The sequence below is a fragment of the Thamnophis sirtalis genome, unplaced genomic scaffold, assembly GCF_051295495.1.
Source record: "Thamnophis sirtalis isolate CommonGarterSnake01/CBP01778 unplaced genomic scaffold, rThaSir2_p1.2 scaffold_9, whole genome shotgun sequence".
NCBI lineage: Eukaryota > Metazoa > Chordata > Lepidosauria > Squamata > Natricidae > Thamnophis > Thamnophis sirtalis.
Window position 1 is genome coordinate 53,751,904 of NW_028261389.1, and position 21,143 is coordinate 53,773,046.

Sequence of the window (21,143 nt, forward strand, 5' to 3'; positions counted from 1 at the left end):
ATTTGTATAGTCTCGGTTTTCTCTATATAGTTGTTCATAGAACTCTTGGGTAATCCTTTTCTTTTTCTCTAGTTGGTAGCAGATCTCGCCTTTTCCATCTTGTAATTTATTGATCCAGTTCTCTTGCTTTTGCTTCCTCAGCCTATAGGACAGCCACCGCCCGTGTTTATTTGCATTCTCAAAGAAATTTTGTTTTGCTTTTTTTATAGACTGTGCCAATTTTGCTTCTTCAAATATAGCCAATTCATGTTTGATCAATTCCATACTTCCTTTTATACTTGTATTTTGTGGTTTCTTTTGAAGTTCGCTCTCTAGATTTCTATACCTTTCTTTCAACTCTCTTATTTTTTGATTCTCTATTTTTTTCTTCCTAGCTGTAGCTGATATTGTGACCCCTCTTATAAATGCCTTAGTTGTATCCCATAGGTTTTGTATGGATGTGTCTCCTGGCCAGTTTTCTTTGAAGAAAAGTCTTAATTCCTGATTAACTCTTTTAATATATTCCTGATCCTTTAGGATTGTTCTATTGAGTAACCAACGATAACTGCCCTTTTGTTTTTTCCATATAATCTTCATGGGATTGTGGTCGGCCCATAAATTGGGTTCTATGTCTATCTCCTTCACTTCCGAAATTAACTCCATCGACATCCAGACCATATCTAACTTTGACCAGGATTCATGTCTATTCCAATAGAAGGTATATTGCTTTCCCTCTGGGCATCTTTCTCGCCATACATCATAGATATTAAGTTCTTCAGCCATTTGAAAGAATGACCTCGACAAAGTTTTCCTACCTCCTTTTCTCTTCTTTCCATTTTTGTAGTCCCATTTCTGGTCAACTATAGCATTGAAATCACCCATTAAACAAACATTTTCATTTCCCATCTCTCGAATAATGCTATGTAGTTATAATAAAACATTTCCTGACCTTCATTAGGTGCATATATTACCCCCAGCGACACCTTTTTTTGGTTTAACATTATTTCTACAATTAATATTCTCCCTTCCTCATCATGATAAATTAGTTTAGTCTGGATCATGTCTTTAACATATAGTACTATTCCTCTTTTCTTTTGATCAGCTAATGCCGTGTAAAGTTTACCCAATCTGGGATATTCTAAGATCTGGATCTGTCGTTTAGTTATATGGACCTCTTGCATTGCAATTATGTCGTAATTCAAATGTTTTAGTTTATTAAAGGTTGTTTTCCTTTTCTGGGATGAGTTTAGACCATTGTTATTTAATGATAGAATCTTGATTTCTCCTGACATGATTCTATGTGTATTTAGGTTGTGTGCTTCTTGTTGCCCTTATCTCTCTCACTTCTTCTGGTTCTTCCCCTTTTTTGTCTAAAATAACTTCTTTTTCCTTTCTTGTCTCAATTGGTTCCTTTTCTCTTTTTATCTGTGCCCTGAGTCCTTGCATCCTTGCTTCCGACTGTTCTCCTTCGTATTCCTCATCCTCCTGCTCAACAAGATTATTGTAGAAACCTTCCGCTTGTTCCACTGTGTCTATTCTGAATCTTCTATCTCTCCAAGTTACCAGTATAGCCTCCGGCATCAGCCATCTGAAGTTAATTTCATGTTTATTCAGGACAGATGTTAAAAATTGATAGGGCCTTCTTAGTTCTCTGATTCTCCTCGGTACTTCTTTTAGGGCTGTTAGTTGTCATTGATTGTGTATTATCGGATCGTCTCTTGTTCTATTCAACACCTCATCACGTATTGATTTTTTAACAAACTTTACTTCTCTCGGTAGATTGTTCTTTTTTGCGTAATTTGTTTGGATTCTATATGTCTCCTCGATTTCACTTGCCATCTCGTCCTTTCCTATTCCCAAAGCCTTTGCCATACAGTCTGCCATCGTGTCTGGTAAATCCTCACCTTTTTCTTCCTTTACATTCTGAAACCGTAGAAATTGGGGTGCTTTCTCCGATTCTAACGTGAGGACCGTTAACTCAACTTCTTTGTTTGCCTGGATCAGCCTAGAGATCAGCTGCTCCATTTTTCCCCCTCACTCTCCAACCTTCCTTCTATTACATTTATTCTTTGTTCGTGTTTATTGATCTGTTCCTGGAACTTCTCAAATTTATCATCCATCTTCTGCATCTTCTTCAGTTCTCCAGAATCATTCTTATTTCTCTAATATCCTTTTTTAATTCTTCATGATTTTTAGCCATTACCTCCTGCATAGTCTGTAATATCATCTGAAGCTCCTTAGTTGAGTTGGATCTTTCTCTCTGTAACATATCCTCCGAAGATCTTTGGTTCAAAGGGCTGGCAGCTGCTAAAGACGGCTGAAATGCTGGCTTCCTCTCCGTGCCAATTTTCGTTAGATTTGTAGTGCTTGTCATTTTTTGGAAGAATTGGATCCCTAACTTAGTTATTTTCCAAAACTCCCACTTTCTTCTCTCCCTCATAACTTTCTCCAGTCCTTCTTTCTTTCCTTCTTTCGTTCCCTCCTTTCTTTCTTTCTCTTCTTTCTTTCTTCCTTCCTTTCTTTCTGTCTTCTTACCTCTCCCTCTCCTCCCTTTCCTTCTCCTCTTCCCTCTTTCTCTACTCAATTATCAATTTTAAGTTGTATTAAGGGGTGGTGTATATATAATCTTCTTTCTCTCTCTCTAGTTGTTTCTTTTAGTAATGTCCAAAGACTAACATCAGAATTCTCCAATAGTCAGCTCTCTTGTTTTCCAAGGGGTATCACGTCACCAAAAAAAAAGAAAAAGATTCCAGATTTTGCCAGTAGATGTCACTCTTCCACAAGCTAACCAGATACAGACTAACCAGAAACAAATGTGGCAAGGAACACTGCCATAAATCAGCTTTTATATCTTCTCCTTCAAATCTTCAGTAGTTAACTCATTTCCCCCTGAAGGCATCCTTGTAGTCAGAGTTATTTACAGCCAGCTTTTGTTGTGTTAACTAATTAGGTTTAAATTCAGCTCCTCAGACAGAGAAAAAGAAGAAATAGCCTCCAGCCTTCACTCAGCATAATCCTCTCACCGCTATAAAGTGGGGTGGAAAAAAAAACAATTTAAACTCTTGAGCTGTTTTGGAATAAAAATACCTTCCACCAGGTCAGGAACTGTTAAGCCACTCGGCGACTCCAGCAGCTTCTCTGTAATAAATCCTCACTTATTTTAAACTGCTGTCAGCACTCTGGGATGGCCTTTTCAGATCGCCCTCTTCCACGCCCGGGCTTATGAAGGAAATTTCAAGCGCAGACCATGAATTGCCATCCTATGGTCGTGCCAAACCAACCTTCTCTTCAGTCTTCCCTACAGGAGACCTTCAGTTTACAAAAATCTTTCCAGAAACCCTTCCGGATGCCAAATCCAGCTGCTCTTCATGGAGCTCTCTGTTCAAGCAGCCATTCGTGCTGGCAGCGAGCCCCACCTCGTGAAGCAACAATTTCTTACATAAACAGTTCATCACTATAAAAAAGTGTCAAATGTTAGTTGATATTGGTAGTAAAAATAACTTCTCAAAATTTTATTAAGAAATATTAGATTTCCTTTTTTTCTAGACATAACAAAACCAAGCCATGATAAACAAATGTTGAAGTATCTGAAATTATTAATTTTTGGTATCCGTCCAAAAATTGTATTTTTATTTTGCAAGTTATTTCCATATTGCTTTTTGTCAACAAAACCGTTTCTGAAACATAAATCACAGCAGTGGCGCAGTGGATAGAATGCAGTACTGCAGGCTACTTCTGCCGATCACAGGTTGCCAGCAGTTTGGCAGATTGCAGAGGTGGTATTCACCCAGTTCGCGCAAACCGATGGAGAAAATTTGCTCTGGGTTGCTGAACCCAGTGACCTTTGGCTGGCCCCACCCCCACCCGATTGCTACTTGCTTGCCCCATCCATCCACCGCTCACTCACCCTGCCTGCCCACTCAACGCTCACTCGCCCCACCTGCTCAATGCTTGCTCATCCCACTCAGTCACTCCTCACTTCTACTGTGTGAGTCCTCGCTTGCGCAGTCTCTACTCTGCAGCTTGCCCGCCTGAAGTATTGTGTCCCAACTGAGCGGCCCTGATCTGCCTTCCAGGTAAGCCTGCAAGCCACAGTCTAGCTAGCTGCCTCTCCCCCCCCCCCCACTGTCCCAGCCTGCTTTCCCTACTCCCTTCCCCACGAGCCATGGCCCTGCCATGCTTCCCTGCCTTCCACACAGACTTCCCGGCGGTTCCCATGGCCAGGCCTGCTTGCGAAGGCCTCCTCTACTCCCTTCCCCATGGCCGGGTGGTCCCAACATTCTTGCCTGCCTTCCATGTAGCCGTCCCGGCATCCCCATGGCCAGCTTGTGAAGGCAGGCAAGTGGGCCTGGCCACGGGGACTGCCGAGAAGGCGACATGGAAGGCAGGCAAGCATGTTGGGGCCGCCTGGCTATGGAGAAAGGAGCTAGCAGCCTACTCCATTCCACGCGGCCATGCCATGCTTGCCTACCTTCCATGCAGCCTTCCCGGTGGTCCCCCATGCCCACTTGCCTTCCAAGGTCAGGTCACGGATCCAGCCCATGAAGGGAGATGTGCCACTTCTGGGCCAGGCCAATCAGTTTGGGATTAAATTCCAAATGAATTTGGGTCTTCAGGGTAAGGAGACATGAAGAACTTTCAACTGCAGGTTTCTAAAAATCTTATTAAAATGAATGTCTAGAGGCAGCTCTTTAATTCTTAGCTATTTAGCTCAGGAATAAGTTGAAAGGGACTTTGGAGGTTCTTCTAGTCCAACCTCCTGCTCAGGCAGGAAAACTGAGGATGCCAAACTCTGAGTAGAGGTCCTGGGAAAGGTGTCAGAATAACAGAATAACACTTAGAAGGGACCTTGGATGGAAACCCTATGTCATTTCAGAGAAATGGCTGCCCAGTATCTACTTCTAGTGATTGAGCATCCAGAACATTTGGAGACAGTTTCACTGGTTAATTGTTCTCACTTTCAGGAAGTTTCCCCTTAGTTTTAGGTTGCTTCTCTCTTTGTTCAGTTTCCATCCATTGCTTCTTGTTTTGCCTTCTGGTACTTTGGAAAATACATTGCCCCCCTCCCTCTTCTTTCTGGCAGCTTGTTGCCTATCCACTCTTAAAAGCCTGTGACTATCACATTTTTGTGCAAAGCATGTGAGCCATTTCCTCCTTTCAGTGCCTAGAGCACCGGTGGAGATCCGATAGGTCCGTATCGAACCGAGCATTGTTGACAGCCTGCACCAAGGAGTATATTTGGGCATTGAGAACTGCCAAAAGATCACACATTGCCTCCTTGGTAGCGTCCGCCGAGTCTCGCCCAGCCGCCCTGTTTAGGATAACCCGCTCCCTCCTAAATAGGAGGGAGACGGGGAACCCCATACAGGGAAAGGCTGAGGAATATAGTCAGTTCTTGGCGGACAAAATTGCTCGGTTTCGATCGGAACTGGACTCCACCCCTGCAGATCCAGCCGGGACACAGGGGAATAACTTGGTAGACCATCTCTGGGTTGAGTTTCAGGATGTTGCCTCTGGGGATGTGGACAAGGCTATGCGAGCTGTGAGTTCCTCCACCTGCATACTGGACCCGTGTCCCTCTTGGCTGACTGCCAACAGCAGAGAGGTGACACGAGGCTGGATCCAGGCGGTTGTTACCGCCTCTCTTCGGGAGGGACACCTCCCCACCGCACTTAAGGCGGCGGTGGTGAGGCCCCTCCTGAAGAAACCGTCCTTGGATCCAGCAGTTCTTAACAACTATCGTCCAGTCTCCAACCTCCCCTTTCTGGGGAAGGTTGTTGAGAAGGTGGTGGCCTTACAGCTTCAGCGTACCTTGGAGGAAGCTAACTATCTTGACCCCTTCCAGTCTGGCTTCAGGCCCGGTTACAGCACTGAAACCGCTTTGGTCGCATTGACCGATGATCTCTGGAGAGCCAGAGATGGAGGCTATGCGTCCATCCTGGTTCTCCTTGACCTCTCAGCGGCTTTCGATACCATCGACCATGGTATCCTTCTGCGACGACTGCGGGAGGTGGGGGTGGGCGGCACTGTTTTACAGTGGTTCTCCTCCTACCTCTCGGACAGGTCGCAGTCGGTGTTGGTGGGGAGGGAGAGATCGTCCCCGAGGCCCCTAACCTATGGGGTGCCGCAGGGCTCGGTTCTGTCCCCCCTACTATTTAACATATACATGAAACCGCTGGGCGAGATCATTCGGAGGCACGGGATTAAGTACCATCAATATGCGGACGATACGCAGTTGTATCTGTCCGCCCCGTGCCAACTCAATGAAGCGGTGGACGTGATGAACCGGGGCCTTGAGGCTGTTAAAGACTGGATGAGAGCTAACAAACTGGTACTCAACCCGGAAAAGACCGAATGGCTGTTGTGTTTCCCTCCCAAAAATTTGGTTAACGTTCCATCAATCAGGCTGGGGGGGCAAAATTTATCCCCCTCAGATAGGGTCCGCAACTTGGGAGTCCTCCTGGACCCACAGCTGAGTTTTGACCACCATTTGTCGGCTGTGACCAGGGGGGCATTTGCCCAGGTTCGCCTGGTGCGCCAGTTGCGGCCCTACCTGAACCGGGAGGCTCTCACAACAGTCACTCGAGCCCTTGTGATCTCTAGGCTGGAATACTGCAATGTGCTCTACATGGGGCTGCCCTTGAAGAGCATCCGGCGACTTCAGCTAGTCCAGAACGCGGCCGCGCGAGTGATCATGGGCGCACCACGGTTCGCCCATATAACACCAATCCTCCGTGAGCTGCGCTGGCTACCTGTTGATCGTCGGGTGCACTTCAAGGTCTTACTCACCACCTATAAAGCGCTCCATGGTAGTGGATCTGACTATTTGAGAGACCGCCTCCTGCCAATTACCTCCCTGCGTCCCATCAGATCGCATAGAGTAGGCCTCCTCCGAATTCCATCCGCCAGTCAGTGCCGACTGGCGACTACGCGGAGGAGAGCCTTCTCAGTTGCAGCTCCGACATTATGGAACAACCTCCCCGTGGAGATCCGTACCCTCACCACAGTCCAGGCCTTCCGCACAGCCCTCAAGAACTGGCTATCCCGTCAGGCCTGGGGATAGGATTACTCTCACCCCGCCCGAATGTTGAGTGAATGTTGTGTTTTTATGACCAATTTCCTTTAATCACGTTTCTTTTCTTTTTAAGTCTTGTCTTGCACCCCCTTCCCTTTATTGTTGTAAGCCGCCCTGAGTCCCCTCAGGGAAAAGGGCGGCATATAAATTTGCAATAAAACTAAAACTAAACTAAACTTCAGTGGTCCGTGAAAGAACATCTATACTATGTAGATAATAAAGTTGAAAAAAGATGAACATTTTTACAGAACTATAGATATGTTAAGGATGGGTGTGGCAAGGAATGCCTGGGAGGGGAGAGGCCAGGTGAGGCACCCCTTGACGTGAGTGACATTGAGTTGACCACACTCACCCAGTCCCATGACCACCAAGCCACACCCACAGAACTGGTAGTAAAAAAATTGAATCCACTCTGATGTATTTGGGAACTAATAACATTTTCCTTGCTCAAGTAAAAGAAAAAAAGAAAACAGTGTCTTCATTTTGATATTAATAATATTCTTCTCAAATTATCCATTATTGTAATGTTTTAAAATAATTTACAACTCAAATCACTGTAAACGCTACTCTCTACAACTGTTCCAAAAATAATGACTGTTACTTTGCATATCACAAATATCATCTGCATTACAATCTTAAAATGATATCAATACACCTTAGCTCAGAACTGTCAATGTGCTTACCAACTGTGTTTTTAGCTGGAATATTTAAAAGCATTTGAACATAAGATAGGCCACATTTTGTCTCAAAAGGTGCAGAATAGCTAGAGGTGTATTATATACAATCCTGACAGTCACATACAGGTAGTCCTAAGCTTATGACCAATCACTTAGCAACCACTTGAAGTTATGACAAACCCCCCAAAAGGGAGTTTTATCTTTCTAGTACCAGAAATTACATTTTTATCTTGCCCTTCAAATTGGATTGCCTCTTAGTTCTAATTCAGGCCTTTATACCGTGTTTCTACGAAAATAAGACTGGGTCTTATTTTCTTTTGACCTCCGAAATAAGTGCTTAGCCTTATTTTCGGAAAGGTCTTATTTCCCACCAACCCCCATCTAACGGATAAGGCAGGGTGTGGGGCAAGTGGCCTGTCATGCCAGCTTCCTGAAGGGTCACAGCAGGCCATCCCACCATCCACGAAACAACAGGTTTGCAGGTGCCGTTCAGGGTGCCGTTCCTCCACAGCTAGGATGATATGCAGGAAAATTTTCCCCCACACACACACCTGTAGATCATTCTTTCAAAGAGGAGCCCTGCACAGACGCACATCCAAAAATGCTCCCTCCATGGCTTTGTAGCCTCCAGTCTTGCAATCCTGTGCAGGAAAGGCAGAGATTTGCTCTGAAGCTGTGGCAGAGCGTTGCACAAGGAGATCTGCGCAGCTACGGTGACATTTCTGAAATGTTAACTTTTAACACCATACTGGGCCACGTGGATCAGGACGAAATAACAGTAAAAGAAATGTGGATACCAGTAGCTGCTGCTACAATAGAAAAGGTCATTGCAAGGTGCGAGAGGCATGGGCACATCTTCTGCTGCCAAAGTCGCCATACTCAAGGAGCACTTTTGGGAGACAAAGCAAAGGGGAAGCGATCAGTTTTGCCATGCCCCTTGTCCTTATCCCCACCCCCTTTTTCGGCTCTCCAAGGGTCTCTCTCCCAGAACCAAACTCTGGCACAGCTCAATCAGAAAAGTGGCCTGCAGGCTTTCAGGAGGCAAGTCGAGGCTGAGAGGAGCCAGGATGGAGGGAAAATCCAGTGCTGTCCCAGCACTCTTCTTTCATCAGAAATGGAGTCTTGGCAGTGGGAAAGGGCAGCACCAGGGAGGGTGGGTATGTTGGTATGTGTATAAAAAGCACAAAGCGAGGGAACCAGCAGCCGCAGATTAAGGAGCTTTGTGAAACTTCATGCCTACATGCAAAGTTTGGTGAGGGAGGGGGAGAGAGATACTTCCCTCTCTCAGCAGTGTTTTGCTTGAAAATATTTGAGAATCTGACCAGAGAGAAGGGTTACGGATTCCCATGCCTTCCTTTACGTGGTCACTTTGCACCTGTGACATCAGAAGGAGCCCTGCACAGAGACGAGGCCGCCGATGTGCAGGAATTCTACCACCCCCACCATGACAAAGAGGTGGCTGGAGGTAGCGTCTGCGTCAGGTTGGGCTTTCTTCGTGACGGGACAATCTGGAAAGCGAGAGATTTAGGAAGCCTGGGCTGGAGTGGGGTGGCTTTTCCAGCAAAGCACCTGATTCATCTCCAGGGGTGAGTGTCTTCAATGAACTTCGCTCTGTGTCTCTGTGGACAGCAGCAGCATCTCCTCACAGGGCTCCTTCTGATGTCGCAGGTGTGAAGCAACCTCCCATAAAGGAAGGCATGGAAATCCGTACCCCTTCTCTCTGGTCGGATTCTCAAATATTTTCAGAACAAGCAGTGAAGACCCTGGTCTTTCTTTCTCTCCCCCAAACTCTGCCAGAAATGAGTCTTTGTGAGACTCGTCGCGCTGGCGTAGCATTTTGGAGCAGAACATTGGAACACTTGTTGTGCGCTTGTTGTTTGACATACCAGTGCAGTCACGAGCAGCAGGACACTAGCTGCACTGGTGTGAAGCTCGTAATTGTGGTGCTGTTCACAGGTGCAACGCCACAAGTCTTGCAGGGTCCTGCTCCAAGAGGCTTAACCGGTATGACAAACGTCACGACGGTGCTCCCATTCCTGCGTGGAGTTTGGGGGACAGAAACAAGCCAGGTCTCTGCTACTTCTGCTTTCCTTGTGTGCAGCCAAAAGTTTGCAAAAGGCAGGAAGGTGAAACGCCAAGCTCAACCCATACCCACACTTCCTGTATGGGCCACAGCCAGCAGTGCCGGGGCTGGGGAAGCCATTGGAGGAGCCCCCCATGCTCTCCCACCTGCTTCCGCTTCGCCTTTGCCAGGGTATCAAAGGGCACTGTACCGAAGCCTCCCCGCCACTTGGTTGGAGGCAGACAGTGCCCAGCAGGCCCAGGTGTGGTGGACAGGCAGGTAGTTGGAGCGGCTGTATGGCTCGCTCTAGTTGTGAACAACCCGGGGATTTGGGCAGCACTTACATAGCCGGGATTCTGCAGGATCCCTGGCTTCTGAGGCAGGTAAGGCCCAGAGAGGAGGTGTTGCAAGGGAGCCCATTTCTCACATTCGCCTCAGCTGCAAGGTTGCCTGGCACCGTGGGCAGGGCTGGGGCTAGTAAGAGCATGCTGGAAAAATCTCCAGGCACTTGAAGAGACAGACATCCTAGTCCTTACTGGATGAGCTGATCCACGGGCTGCAATTAAGGGGCCAAGTAGCCGTGAGGTGACGGGGAAGAGAAGGGCTGCCTCCTGTGCTGGCCACGCCGACCCCATTCACTAGGGCTTATTTTGGGGGTAGGGCTTATATTAGATCCAACCCAAAAAATCAGGCTAGGGCTTATTTTCGGGGCAGCTTGTATTTTCGGGAAAACACGGTACCTAAAAATGAACACAGCAGAAAAGATCCTAATTACCTGCATTGAAGTCCCTTCTACTCTCGCTATACAAGCCACTCTGTCGAGGAAAGTGACAGTCACAGGAACAGCAACAAAAAAACCTTTCAAAAAGGCTTTAATATACTTTCTCCCAAAGTCTTGCATCTGTATCACAATCTGAAAGATAAAATAAAAAGACAATATAAATTAGACTTCAGAACTGACAAATAACTTTAAGAAATGTTGAATGCAAAAATATAATAAAATGATAACAAATATGTGGGCTGAGTTAACTTTACCTCCTTTCAACTCATTAGTTCATTAGTAGATATTCATATTTTTGTATATTATAAGAAAGTTTACCAGACATTAGAGTAAAGCACAGAATGGGCCAAGAAGAAAAGAGAAATAAGATGAATGCTTTCAAATCATTATTTTTCTCCCTGCCTACCTTTTCACAAAAAGGAAACATAAAAATTCCCTTTCCTTCCTTAAACCAAAATGTTATCATATTCTCTTATGCAGTTGAAAGGACCCTATTCATTTTATGCTACACCACACAATCTCATCTAATAGAAGATGAAAAATAATTTAGAAAATGATGAAATAAAAGAGATTATCTTAATCAGATTTCTAAAATAATCATTTGAAATGAACACAAAAGATATATGTATGAAGAATGATGATTATCTAGTGGCATCAGAGGGTTGATGTTCTAACCTGGCAGCTAGTTAAGGTTGTTGTGGGACAATATTAAGACAATAGATCCATTAGTGATTAGTCCATCCTGGTATATACCCGTATTTTTCAGAGTATAAGACGCACCTGAGTATAAGACACACCCGAGTATAAGACGCACCAGAGTATAAGACGCACCAAGGTTTTGAGGAGGCAATTTTTTTTTAAAAAGTAGGTAGGTAGATAGAGGGAGGGAGAGAAGGAGAGATAAATACGGTAGGTAGGTAGGTAGGTAGGTAGGTAGGGAGAGAGAGAGAGAGAGAGAGAGAGAGAGAGAGAGAGAGAGAGAGAGAAGGTTGGGAGGGAGAGGGAGGGAGAGACGGAACGAGAGAAATACAGTAGGTAGGTAGATGTTTCCAGGTGTGTTTATCCATGTGCTGGAGAAGGAAGTCGCTGACAATCTGCAGCACCTAAGACTTTGTTTCTGCTGGCACAGCACTTGATCAATGTAATTCTCATCAATCAGTTAAAGAGCTTTCCAAAAGGAGGGAAGTGTTTGCACTCTGCAAACCTCCCAAAAATAGCCCGATTTTTGCAAAAATGGGCCCGTTTTCTTTTTTTTTTTAAGGCATGACTAGCCGGGGGGGGGCTTGTAGAGTGCTCCTGGGGGATAGGGGGCCAAAAATGAGCAAAAATGGCCAGTTTTTCACGAAAACGGGCCAGTTTTTTGTCAAAGAAATGCCTTATGGGGGCTTATAGAGTGCTGCTGGGGGCTGGGGGGGACAAAGCCAGCCCATTTTATGCTCATTTCTGCCCTCCCCAGGAGCTCTCTGAAAGCCTTCATTAGGGTATGCACGACCATTTTTGTGAAGGGGAGGGGCTTCGGGAGGCAAAAAATGCTGTATTCGGTGTATAACACGCACCCAGATTTTCAGCCTCTTTTTTGAGGAAAAAAGGTATGTCTTATATCAAAAATATGGTATATGTATCCATAAATACCACAGACAAGATTCTAGGAATAAGGATACTTTGCCTCATCAAAAAAGTAATTACAACATTAAAAAATATCCTACCAAAATCTAGCAGCAATCTTTGTTTCTCCAAGCATATAGATAATATAGTCAGATCTAATTTAAAAAGTTGCATCCCAGTTATGATTCCAGTCTGATTAGAGAAGCATACTTTTAGTCTATTGGAAATGTAATAATAGGATATTGAGCATAAAGATAGCATTGAAATGAGCATTTTGTTTTGCAGCATGCTCACTGCCAATTAAATGCCTGCATTTAATTTGCATGCATTTAATTTGGTCCAGAGCTTGAATGTACAAAGGGAGACTCACAGGTTAGAGATTCAAAAAGATTGTTCCAGGTATTGTATGTATATTTGTTTCATACAAATAAATACATGGAACAATCTAACTTTTGGAACCTCTAATCTATGGGCCTTTGTATATACGAGATCTAGCCGTAGTAGATATGTGAACATTTAATATGGATTTTTTTTTAAAAAAAACAACTCAATTACTCCATCCTTGTGATCAAGGAGTTGGAGGTTTGCTCTATTTTTAGATTGAAGATTGAAGAGCATAGATTACTACTGAGGTAAACATACAAGATTGCTATTTGGAGTTCTTTAGGTATAAAACTTTCGGCATCAATGGTTAGCATTTTACATACTTCTATAGTGCTAGGTATGAAACACTGAATACAGATGAGTTGAACTCTTATACTCATTAGAGATGAGCAAATATTTTGGAAAAGGTGTTTTAGCATTCAAGGGAACATATATTCAACAACTCTCTCTAGCTGGGTCTTTTTCCAGAATCAAGTAGCTTCTTCTGGAAGTAGCCAAGTACATGTATCCCTTTTGCTTTGTGAAGAATGCATTTCCATGCACAGAGAGCCAAGAAAAGCTTAGAAAGCAGATATTGTACATCTGCCTTAATGAAATAAACATAGCCATATACTTGCTCCCTGCATTGTTAAGAGCTTCTGTTGAAGAATTTGTACAGCTCTAATAAATATTCACATCCTTATATCCATTCAAACAATTCTAGACGTCCTTGCCTGGTTGAGAGTTGGCTTAAAACCCAAAATAATATGAGGTAATGACCAAGATGTTGGTTTGACAAAAGAAGAAAAACCATCAGGATGGACAATTTTGTTTTCTTCTCTTTTTACTGTGCTGTGTTGTTGTTTCATAGCTATCTGCTCCCAAACTAGAAAAAAATTCATTTTCCTACTGTGCACTATTCAGTTTCATTAATAATAACAATTAAAGTTTAATTCAAACATGCTAAGCTATACTGCAGATTTTAGTTCATATAGGAGCTTTTTTTCCTTGCAAGAAGCAACAACTTCAGCCTTTATTAGAGATTGAAATCAATTTAGGGACTTTAAAGTATCACTTTAAAGAGACTTAATACTTTTTTAAATAAGCAAAATTGTGTTCAAATAGTAACAATATGACACATTTTGACAGTAAGGAATTCCAGGGGCCCTCAAAAATAAGCTGAAAGGCATATTGACTACTTACAAACTCAGTTTCACATATTATATAAAAACCATAAATAATGGCTAATTTAATAAACTATCATTAATTATGGTTTAGCAAAAGTGCAAATCCAGCCATAGAACTTTTATGATATAGAATTACCTTAGGAATATTATTTAATTAAAATAATATTCCAATTTATAATGGCTAAATCTCAGAAAGGCACAGAAAAAAAAAAGCATTCATCATCAAAAACAAAGACACAAAAACAAAAAATGCCACTGAAGGCAAAAAATACAAAATACTCGTGCAACCTAAACACGAAGGGGTTACAGTCCGGAAGTATTGGATTTAACAACTACAAAATAGTAAGGTTATGCTTTTGTATATTTAAATACCATCCAACTAGGAGATAGTCCAAGGCATTTTGTAGTGTAATTCAAAAAGTTGCATATATGTGTATGACTGAAATATATGAATGAAATCACAATTTTCTTCAGCAATTTTAGAAGTTTGTTTATTTTATGGTAAACTATGTGTCCGTTTTTTAACCTATTTTTTCAAGTTTGGAAGTTTAACCCTCCAAAATAGAAATCAGAACATAACAGTGCTATACTTTTTTTCCGCAAAAAGAGGGAACGAAAATTACTCATATAAACACACTGTCCATTTCTCTATTATCTGTTCTGAAAATTTAGTATTGCTCCTTTATTCAAAACGTGAAGGAAACTGCAGATTCCCTGGTTGAAGAAATGTGTTCTATGCAAGCGGAGGAACTTCACCCCCATTATCAGGAGTTTACTAAATCAGAAGTAACATACCTCCTCGCAGGTTTGCACAATAGGAAAACCCAACCAGCATAGTTTGTAAAATATTATTTCAACTTCTTCATTCCGTACGAGTCAGCAGCTGTAGCTTTTGCCTCTTTGCTTGCTCGGGTTGGGTGGCTCACATTGGAAAAACAAAAACAAACCCTCTGCCCAACCTCTTGCCTTCCAGGAACGTTAGATGCAAACGCCCCAAATCCTCCAACGCGTCCTTTGCGCCTTCCCGCCGCGCTCCGCTCGTCGAGGTCGAAAACGCGTCCGGAAATATCCCGGATTGGCCAGTGACAGCCGTCAGCTGGAGGAGTCCCGGGGCGGCGCTTGGCAACTGCAAACCCTGGAGGCTGCGGCGCTGCGTCTCCTTCGGATGATTGCGTAGGGAGAAGAGGCGAGGCTAGCAGGCAGCTCCAGACTTTTGCTGCGGTTCGGGAACGGAGGAAAGTTTCTGCAAAGGGATCGTTTGGCACCTTTAACACTAAAATGTATGGCGTTTTATTTTCGGTAGTAGAACAGCCAATTTCTCTGTCTGCCTTCTGACCGCGTGGCTTCTTCTTCCAGAAGACTGAAATTTTGAGGCCTTGTTTTTGATTGCAAAAGATTGCAGAATATGGAAAGCCAGAATGCACGTTGGAAGAATAAAATCCGGTCCAGTTCCGAGTTGGGAGAAAGGTGTTGGAAATAAATGGAGGCAGGTTGCACGGAAGCAAATCTCTGTTTATTTGGAAACCAGAAACTAGCGACAGCGGCCTGCTTTTGGGGTGGCTGATAAAATGGAATTGAGAATAGGTGGGTTTTTAAGCATTCTTTGGGATCCGCTGTTAGACACCCCCCCCTGCAATTTGCATACCAAGCAAATAAGATGTACATATAATGCTGTTAATATGGCTCTGCACTATATCCTACAACCTCTTGAATTTCCAAAGACCTACCCAAGGGTCCTCTTTGTAGACAGTTCAGCATTCAATACCATCATACTGGACATTCTTTCAACTAAACTAAATCAGCTAGCGGTACCTGAACACACTTGTAAGTGGATCACTAGCTTCCTAACAGACAGGAAGCAGCAGGTGAAGCTAGGCAAAATCACATCAGATACCTGTACAATTAGCACAGGAGCCCCCCAGGTCTGTGTGCTCTCTCCACTTCTCTTTATATACCAATGACTGCATCTCAAACGATCCATCTGTTAAACTAAGTTTGCAGATGATACAACTGTGTTTGGTTTCATTCGAGATAACGATGAGTCTGCATACAGACGGGAGGTTGAACAACTAGTCTTGTGGTGCGACCAGAACAATCTGGAACTGAACACACTAAAAACATAGAAATGGTGGTAGATTTTAGGAGAAACCCTCCCATACTACCACCTGTTACAATACTAGACAATACAGTATCAACAGTAGAGACCTTCAAATTTCTAGGTTCTATCATATCTCAAGACATAAAAACATAATCAAAAAAGCACAACAAATAATGTTGTTTCTGCACCAACTCAGGAAGCTCAAACTGCCCAAGGAGCTGTTGATACAGTTCTACAGATAAATTATTGAGTGTCATCTGCACCTCTATAACTGTCTGGTTTAGTTCTGCCAAACCCAACAAGACAGACACAAACTTCAGAGGATGATCAGAACTGCAGAAAAAACAATTACTGCCAACCTGCCTTCCATTGAAGACCTGCACACTGCACGAGTCAAAAAGAGGGCCGTGAAAATATTTACAGACCCCTCGCATCCTGGACATAAATTGTTTCAACTCCTACCCTCAAAATGACACTATAGAGCACCAAGACAACTAGACACAAAAGTTTTTTTATTGTTTCCTGATTGTTTATTTGTGCCATATGACTATCATTAAGGGTTGTACCTTAGGATTCTTAATGAATGTCTTTTTATGTACACTGAGAGCATATGCACCAAAGACAAATTCCTTGTGTGTCCAATCACACTTGACCAATAAATAATTCTATTCTATTCTATTCTATTCTATTCTATTCTAAATGGAGAAACATGCTCTTAGAGTAAGGTGACCAGATTTTCAGATTGGTAAAGAGGGACACCTTTGACCAGGGGGGGGAGGGAGCTGGCCGCGGCGGTTACTGCCAGCCCGCGGCCTCGCTAAGGACGTCTGGTCACCTTAATTATACACATCCTCTCTCTATCCATCCATCCATCTGTCTGTCTATCTGCCTATCTGTCTATCTAGTTATGGTCTCTCTCTCTCTCTCTCTCTCTCCCTCTCCCTCTCCCTCCCTCATCTCATTATCATCTATCTCAGTGTTTCTCCACCTTGAAGACTTGAAAGTATGTGGACTTCAACTCCCAGAATTCTGGGAGTTGAAGTCCACACACTTTCAAGTCTCCAAGGTGGAGAAACACTGATCTATCTAATTAATATAATTATTTCTCCCACTCTTTTTCACTCTCTCTCCAGCGCACACATGCAAATGCATAGGGCAGCCCACCCCACACACAGGTAACTCCGGGTGGCTTACAACATCTCCCCATAGCAGAGGAGATGTGGAAGCCGGGGGCCCAGAGATCACCCGGGGGATGCCGAGGATGCCCCAACTCAGCCCCTCTTCCCGCTCCAATCATGTGCCGCTACTTCCTCCGAGCGCGGCGCTTTACTCACTCCTCGGAGCGTTCGCAACGTCGCTCCTTCCAATTTCTCGGCCCGGGAGGGTCGCCGGGCTCCGCCTACCCCAGGCCCCCATGGGTCCAGCGGGCTGAAGAACGCGAGAGGGGTGCGGTTGGGAGGGGAAAGTGCTTGGCGCGAAGAAGGACTTTCTTCCAACCAGCGGAACCCCCTGGCGCAATCGGGCTGCAATCTGCGGCCGTCCTTGCTACAATCCGCGCCGCCTGCCGCATCAGCAGAATCTAATTCAAGAGATCTTAATCTTGACAGCGTTGTTGGGATCTGCGGTGAAGAAATTACTTTAATCAGTGGGGTAAAGTTCTTTCTTTCGCTCGCCCGAGCTCTGATGAGGGGGAAAGAGAGGACTTTCCTTACACTCGCATCAGAGCTGGGGGGGGGGGGGAGAAAGGACTTTACCCCATTGATGAAAGTAATTTCACCCGCAGATCCCAACAACGCTGTCAAGATTAAGATCTCTTGAATTAGATTCCGGCTGATGAGGCAGGGGCTGCGCTGGTGGGGACGGGCGGAGGGGATGGGACTTGGAGTCATACGATCTTGGCAAGTGGGAAGTCCCATCCCCCCCGCCCGTCCCCGCCAGCGCAGCCGGGCTGCAATCGGTGGTCATCCCTGCTGCAATCCGCGCCGCCTGCCTCATCAGCGGAATCTAATTCAAGAGATCTTAATCTTGACAGCGTTGTTGGGATCTGCGGTGAAGAAATTACTTTAATCAGTGGGGTAAAGTCCTTTCTCCCCCCTCCCCCCCAGCTCTGATGCGGGCGTAAGGAAAGTCCTCTCTTTCCCCCACATCAGAGCTCGGGCGAGCGAAAGAAAGAACTTTACCCCACTGATTAAAATAATTTCTTCACCCACAGATTCCAACAATGCTGTCAAGATTAAGATCTCTTGAATTAGATTCCAGCTGATGGTGGCGGGTGGCGCAGATTGCAGCAGGGACGCCCGCCGATCACAGCCCGATTGCGCCAGGGGCTGCGCTGGCAGGGACGGGCGGAGGGGATGGGACTTGGAGTCCTACGATCTTGGCAAGTGGGGATTCCTGAGATGGGATTTGGAGTCCGATGTCCCTGGCGATTGGGGGTTCCGCTGGTTGGAAGAAAGTCCTTCGCGCCAAGCGCTTTTCCCTCCCAACCACACCTGGGGGACACAGGGAAAGGCGCCCGCTCGCCAGTCCGCCTGCCCACCCTTGGGCTCCCGGGGCAGCACCTCCCCAGCGCCTTCCTTCGCTCCTTGCGGAGTTTCTCGCACACAGGACGGGCGCGACCTGGGAGACACAGGGAAAACTCCGCAGGGCGTGAAGGAAGCAGCGCGGCAGCGACAGAGATGGGAAGGTGCTGCCCCCGGAGCCCAAGGGTGAGCGGGCTGGCGCGGGCTGGCGAGCGGGCGCCTTTCTCGCACACAGGGAAGGGGAGGAGGGCGGCGGCGGCTGTTTCACTAACCCTGAGCAGGTTACTAAAGGCCCTCAGCAGCAGCAGCAGCAGACGACGACGACGACCTCGCGCGACGGTCCTTGGGGGCGCTGCGGAAGCCCTGCCAAAGCGCCCCTTTCCCAGCTCGGAGCAGGATGAGCAGCGAGCGGAGCCTTGTTTAAAACGACGGCCGTGGCCGCTCGTTCGCTCCGCCGCTCTTGCGTGGAGGTCTGAGGAGGCAGAGGGGTGGGAGGGGCACGAAGGAACCAGCGCGGCGGCGCTTGGCGAGTGGGCGCCTTTCTCGCACACAGGGAAGGGGAGGAGGGTGGCGGCAGCTGTTTCACTAACCCCACGCAGGTTACTAATTCCCGGTTTACTCACCAGTGGAGCAGCAAAACAAAGCAAATGGCCGCGAAGGCAAAATGAAATGGAGACTCCTGCGACTCATGCGGCGTGCTAAGCGGACTCCAGCCAATCAGTGAGCTGGCTGGGATGGAAAACTTTAAGCACGCCACGTTTTCCATCCCAGCCAGCTCACTGATTGGCTGGAGTCCAGGCCAATCAGTGAGCGGCAGGCTGGGCTGGCTTAGATTTTTAGTGTAGATAGAATAGATGGGGGAACAGAACGAGCGAGCTAGCGGCAGCTGATGATGGGCGGGGGAGCCAGCAAGCGCCAAAATAAAGCGGGGTTTTTTGAGAAGTGGGCGGGACGTGGGGAAAATGATGAAAAGTCGTGCCTGTCCCGCCAGGTGCGGGACGTCTGGTCACCCTATCTTAGAGGCAAAATGCAGCCCCAGTTTCCTGCATAGTTAAAACAGCTTCCAGCAGAAATATTGAGATGGAGATTTTGGGCCCATTAAGAAATCCTGGGCCCAGGCTATTCACAAACAAAATACCTTCACCTCCAGTGATGGGATTAAAATATACATCCTTCCCCCATCCAGATTCAAAGAACAGGACATGGCCTTTTAGGACATAGTAGGATTAACATACCACCCTTAGAATAGCAAAAGGCACCAGGCTCACTTCATTACATAACCCCTGCAGCATTTCGGAAACTATGAAACTCCTTTCACTCATCAAGCTAATTTGTCAGCTGCCCCAAAACCACATGCTGTTGTTGGTTCTGCTCATCAATGAACTTTTTTTCCAATCGCCCTCCATTTTATTCCCAGCACCTTTCTCCCAGCTTGGAAATGAATGAGGTGGATTTTTCTTCCTACACTGTGCTACACTGTGCAAGAATATGTCCTTCAATATTTTAATGGCTGTTGCCAGATTCCTGTGGGGTCATGTAGCGGTCATGGCTGGCTCTACAGGCAAAAGAGGAAATGCAAATCCTAGCTGTTTGTCTGAACTAAACTTGTCAGCTTTGGCTGCCTATTGTGTTGCTTATTTGGAGTCTGCTTATGAAAGATTGGCCCAGTTTTTCTGAAAGGATACAAAATCTCCATTCCTAAAGACCAGCCTCTTCAAGCTACTGCTTGAGGCTGTTTACTATAGAAGGAAGACTGGAGCTGTTAAGCCTCACCTACTCTGTATTTATACCTTTGATTTTTCCTGCCTAAATATAATACTTTGCTTTTCTCCACAGTAAAATTCATTTTGTTGGATAGGGCACATTGTTCAAGTTTGTCAATATATTTTTGGATCCTGAGCTTATCTTCTGGGGTGTTGGCTATTCCTGCCAGTTTAGAATCATATGTAAATTTAATACAATAGCAGAATTGGAAGGGACCTTGGAGGTCTTCTTGCCCAACCTCCTGCCTAGGCAGGAAACCCTATACCATTTCAGACAGGTGGCTATCCAACATCTTAAAGACTTCTAGTGTTGGGGCTTTCACAACTTTTGGAGGCAACTTCTGTTCCACTGATTAATTGTTCTAACTGTCAGGAAATTTCTCTCAGTTCTAAGTTGCTTCTCTCTTTGATTAGTTTCCACCCATTGCTTCTTGTTCTACCCTCTGGTATTTTGGAGATTAGTTGGAATAATTTGGTGTGTTTCCCTTCTATTCCCTCATCTAAGTCATCAATGAAGATATTGAAGAGTACTGGGCCTAAGATGGAGCCTTGTGGTACTCCACTGCTTACTTCTCTGTGTGTGGAAGTAGTACCATTAAGGACTACTGGTTGAGTATGGTTTCCAGCCAGCTACAAATCCATCTGGTGGTGATTTGTCTATTCCACATTTTTCTAGCTTACTAAGAAGTAGATTGTGGTTGTCAGCCTCTGCTTCGCTGCTGCTTCGGCTGCCATTGAAACGGGGAGGGGGGGCATGGTATTTGGGAGGGGAATCATTATGTGCTGGAGGAGTGTTATTAGAAGCTGTCCTGTGTGAGAGTGAGCTTGCATTGGGAATACAAGCATTCTCACAATCCGATGGACCACTTCACGAATTCTAATTCCTAGGCTGCTTTGGCAATGAGACACGCACACACTGCAGACTGGGTGAAAAATGGTGCTTTCTGGCTAAACCAGAACACTTTTTATTAGGAAAGTTCAAAGAAAGCTAGTCAGCAGTTTAATACAAAGGATCTCACAGTATGTTACAA

At 45.3% G+C, this 21,143-nt stretch overlaps 1 protein-coding gene across 3 annotated transcripts in view; it reads right to left on the reverse strand.

The window, feature by feature from the left end:
• IMMP2L (inner mitochondrial membrane peptidase subunit 2) overlaps nucleotides 1–14,784 on the reverse strand; it is a 127,541-nt gene extending 112,757 nt beyond the window's left edge. For 2 of the 3 annotated variants that reach the window (XM_087723612.1, XM_087723611.1), the window contains exons 1-2: nucleotides 14,525–14,784; nucleotides 10,569–10,706 (exon numbers count right to left, since the gene is read on the reverse strand). In XM_087723612.1, the coding sequence (XP_087579738.1) occupies nucleotides 10,569–10,694 (126 nt within the window). In that variant the 5' untranslated portion in view covers nucleotides 10,695–10,706; nucleotides 14,525–14,784. The remainder of the gene's footprint in view (nucleotides 1–10,568; nucleotides 10,707–14,524) is intronic. The other variant, XM_087723610.1, reaches the window with a different exon arrangement.
• Between the last annotated feature and the right edge of the window lie 6,359 nt (nucleotides 14,785–21,143).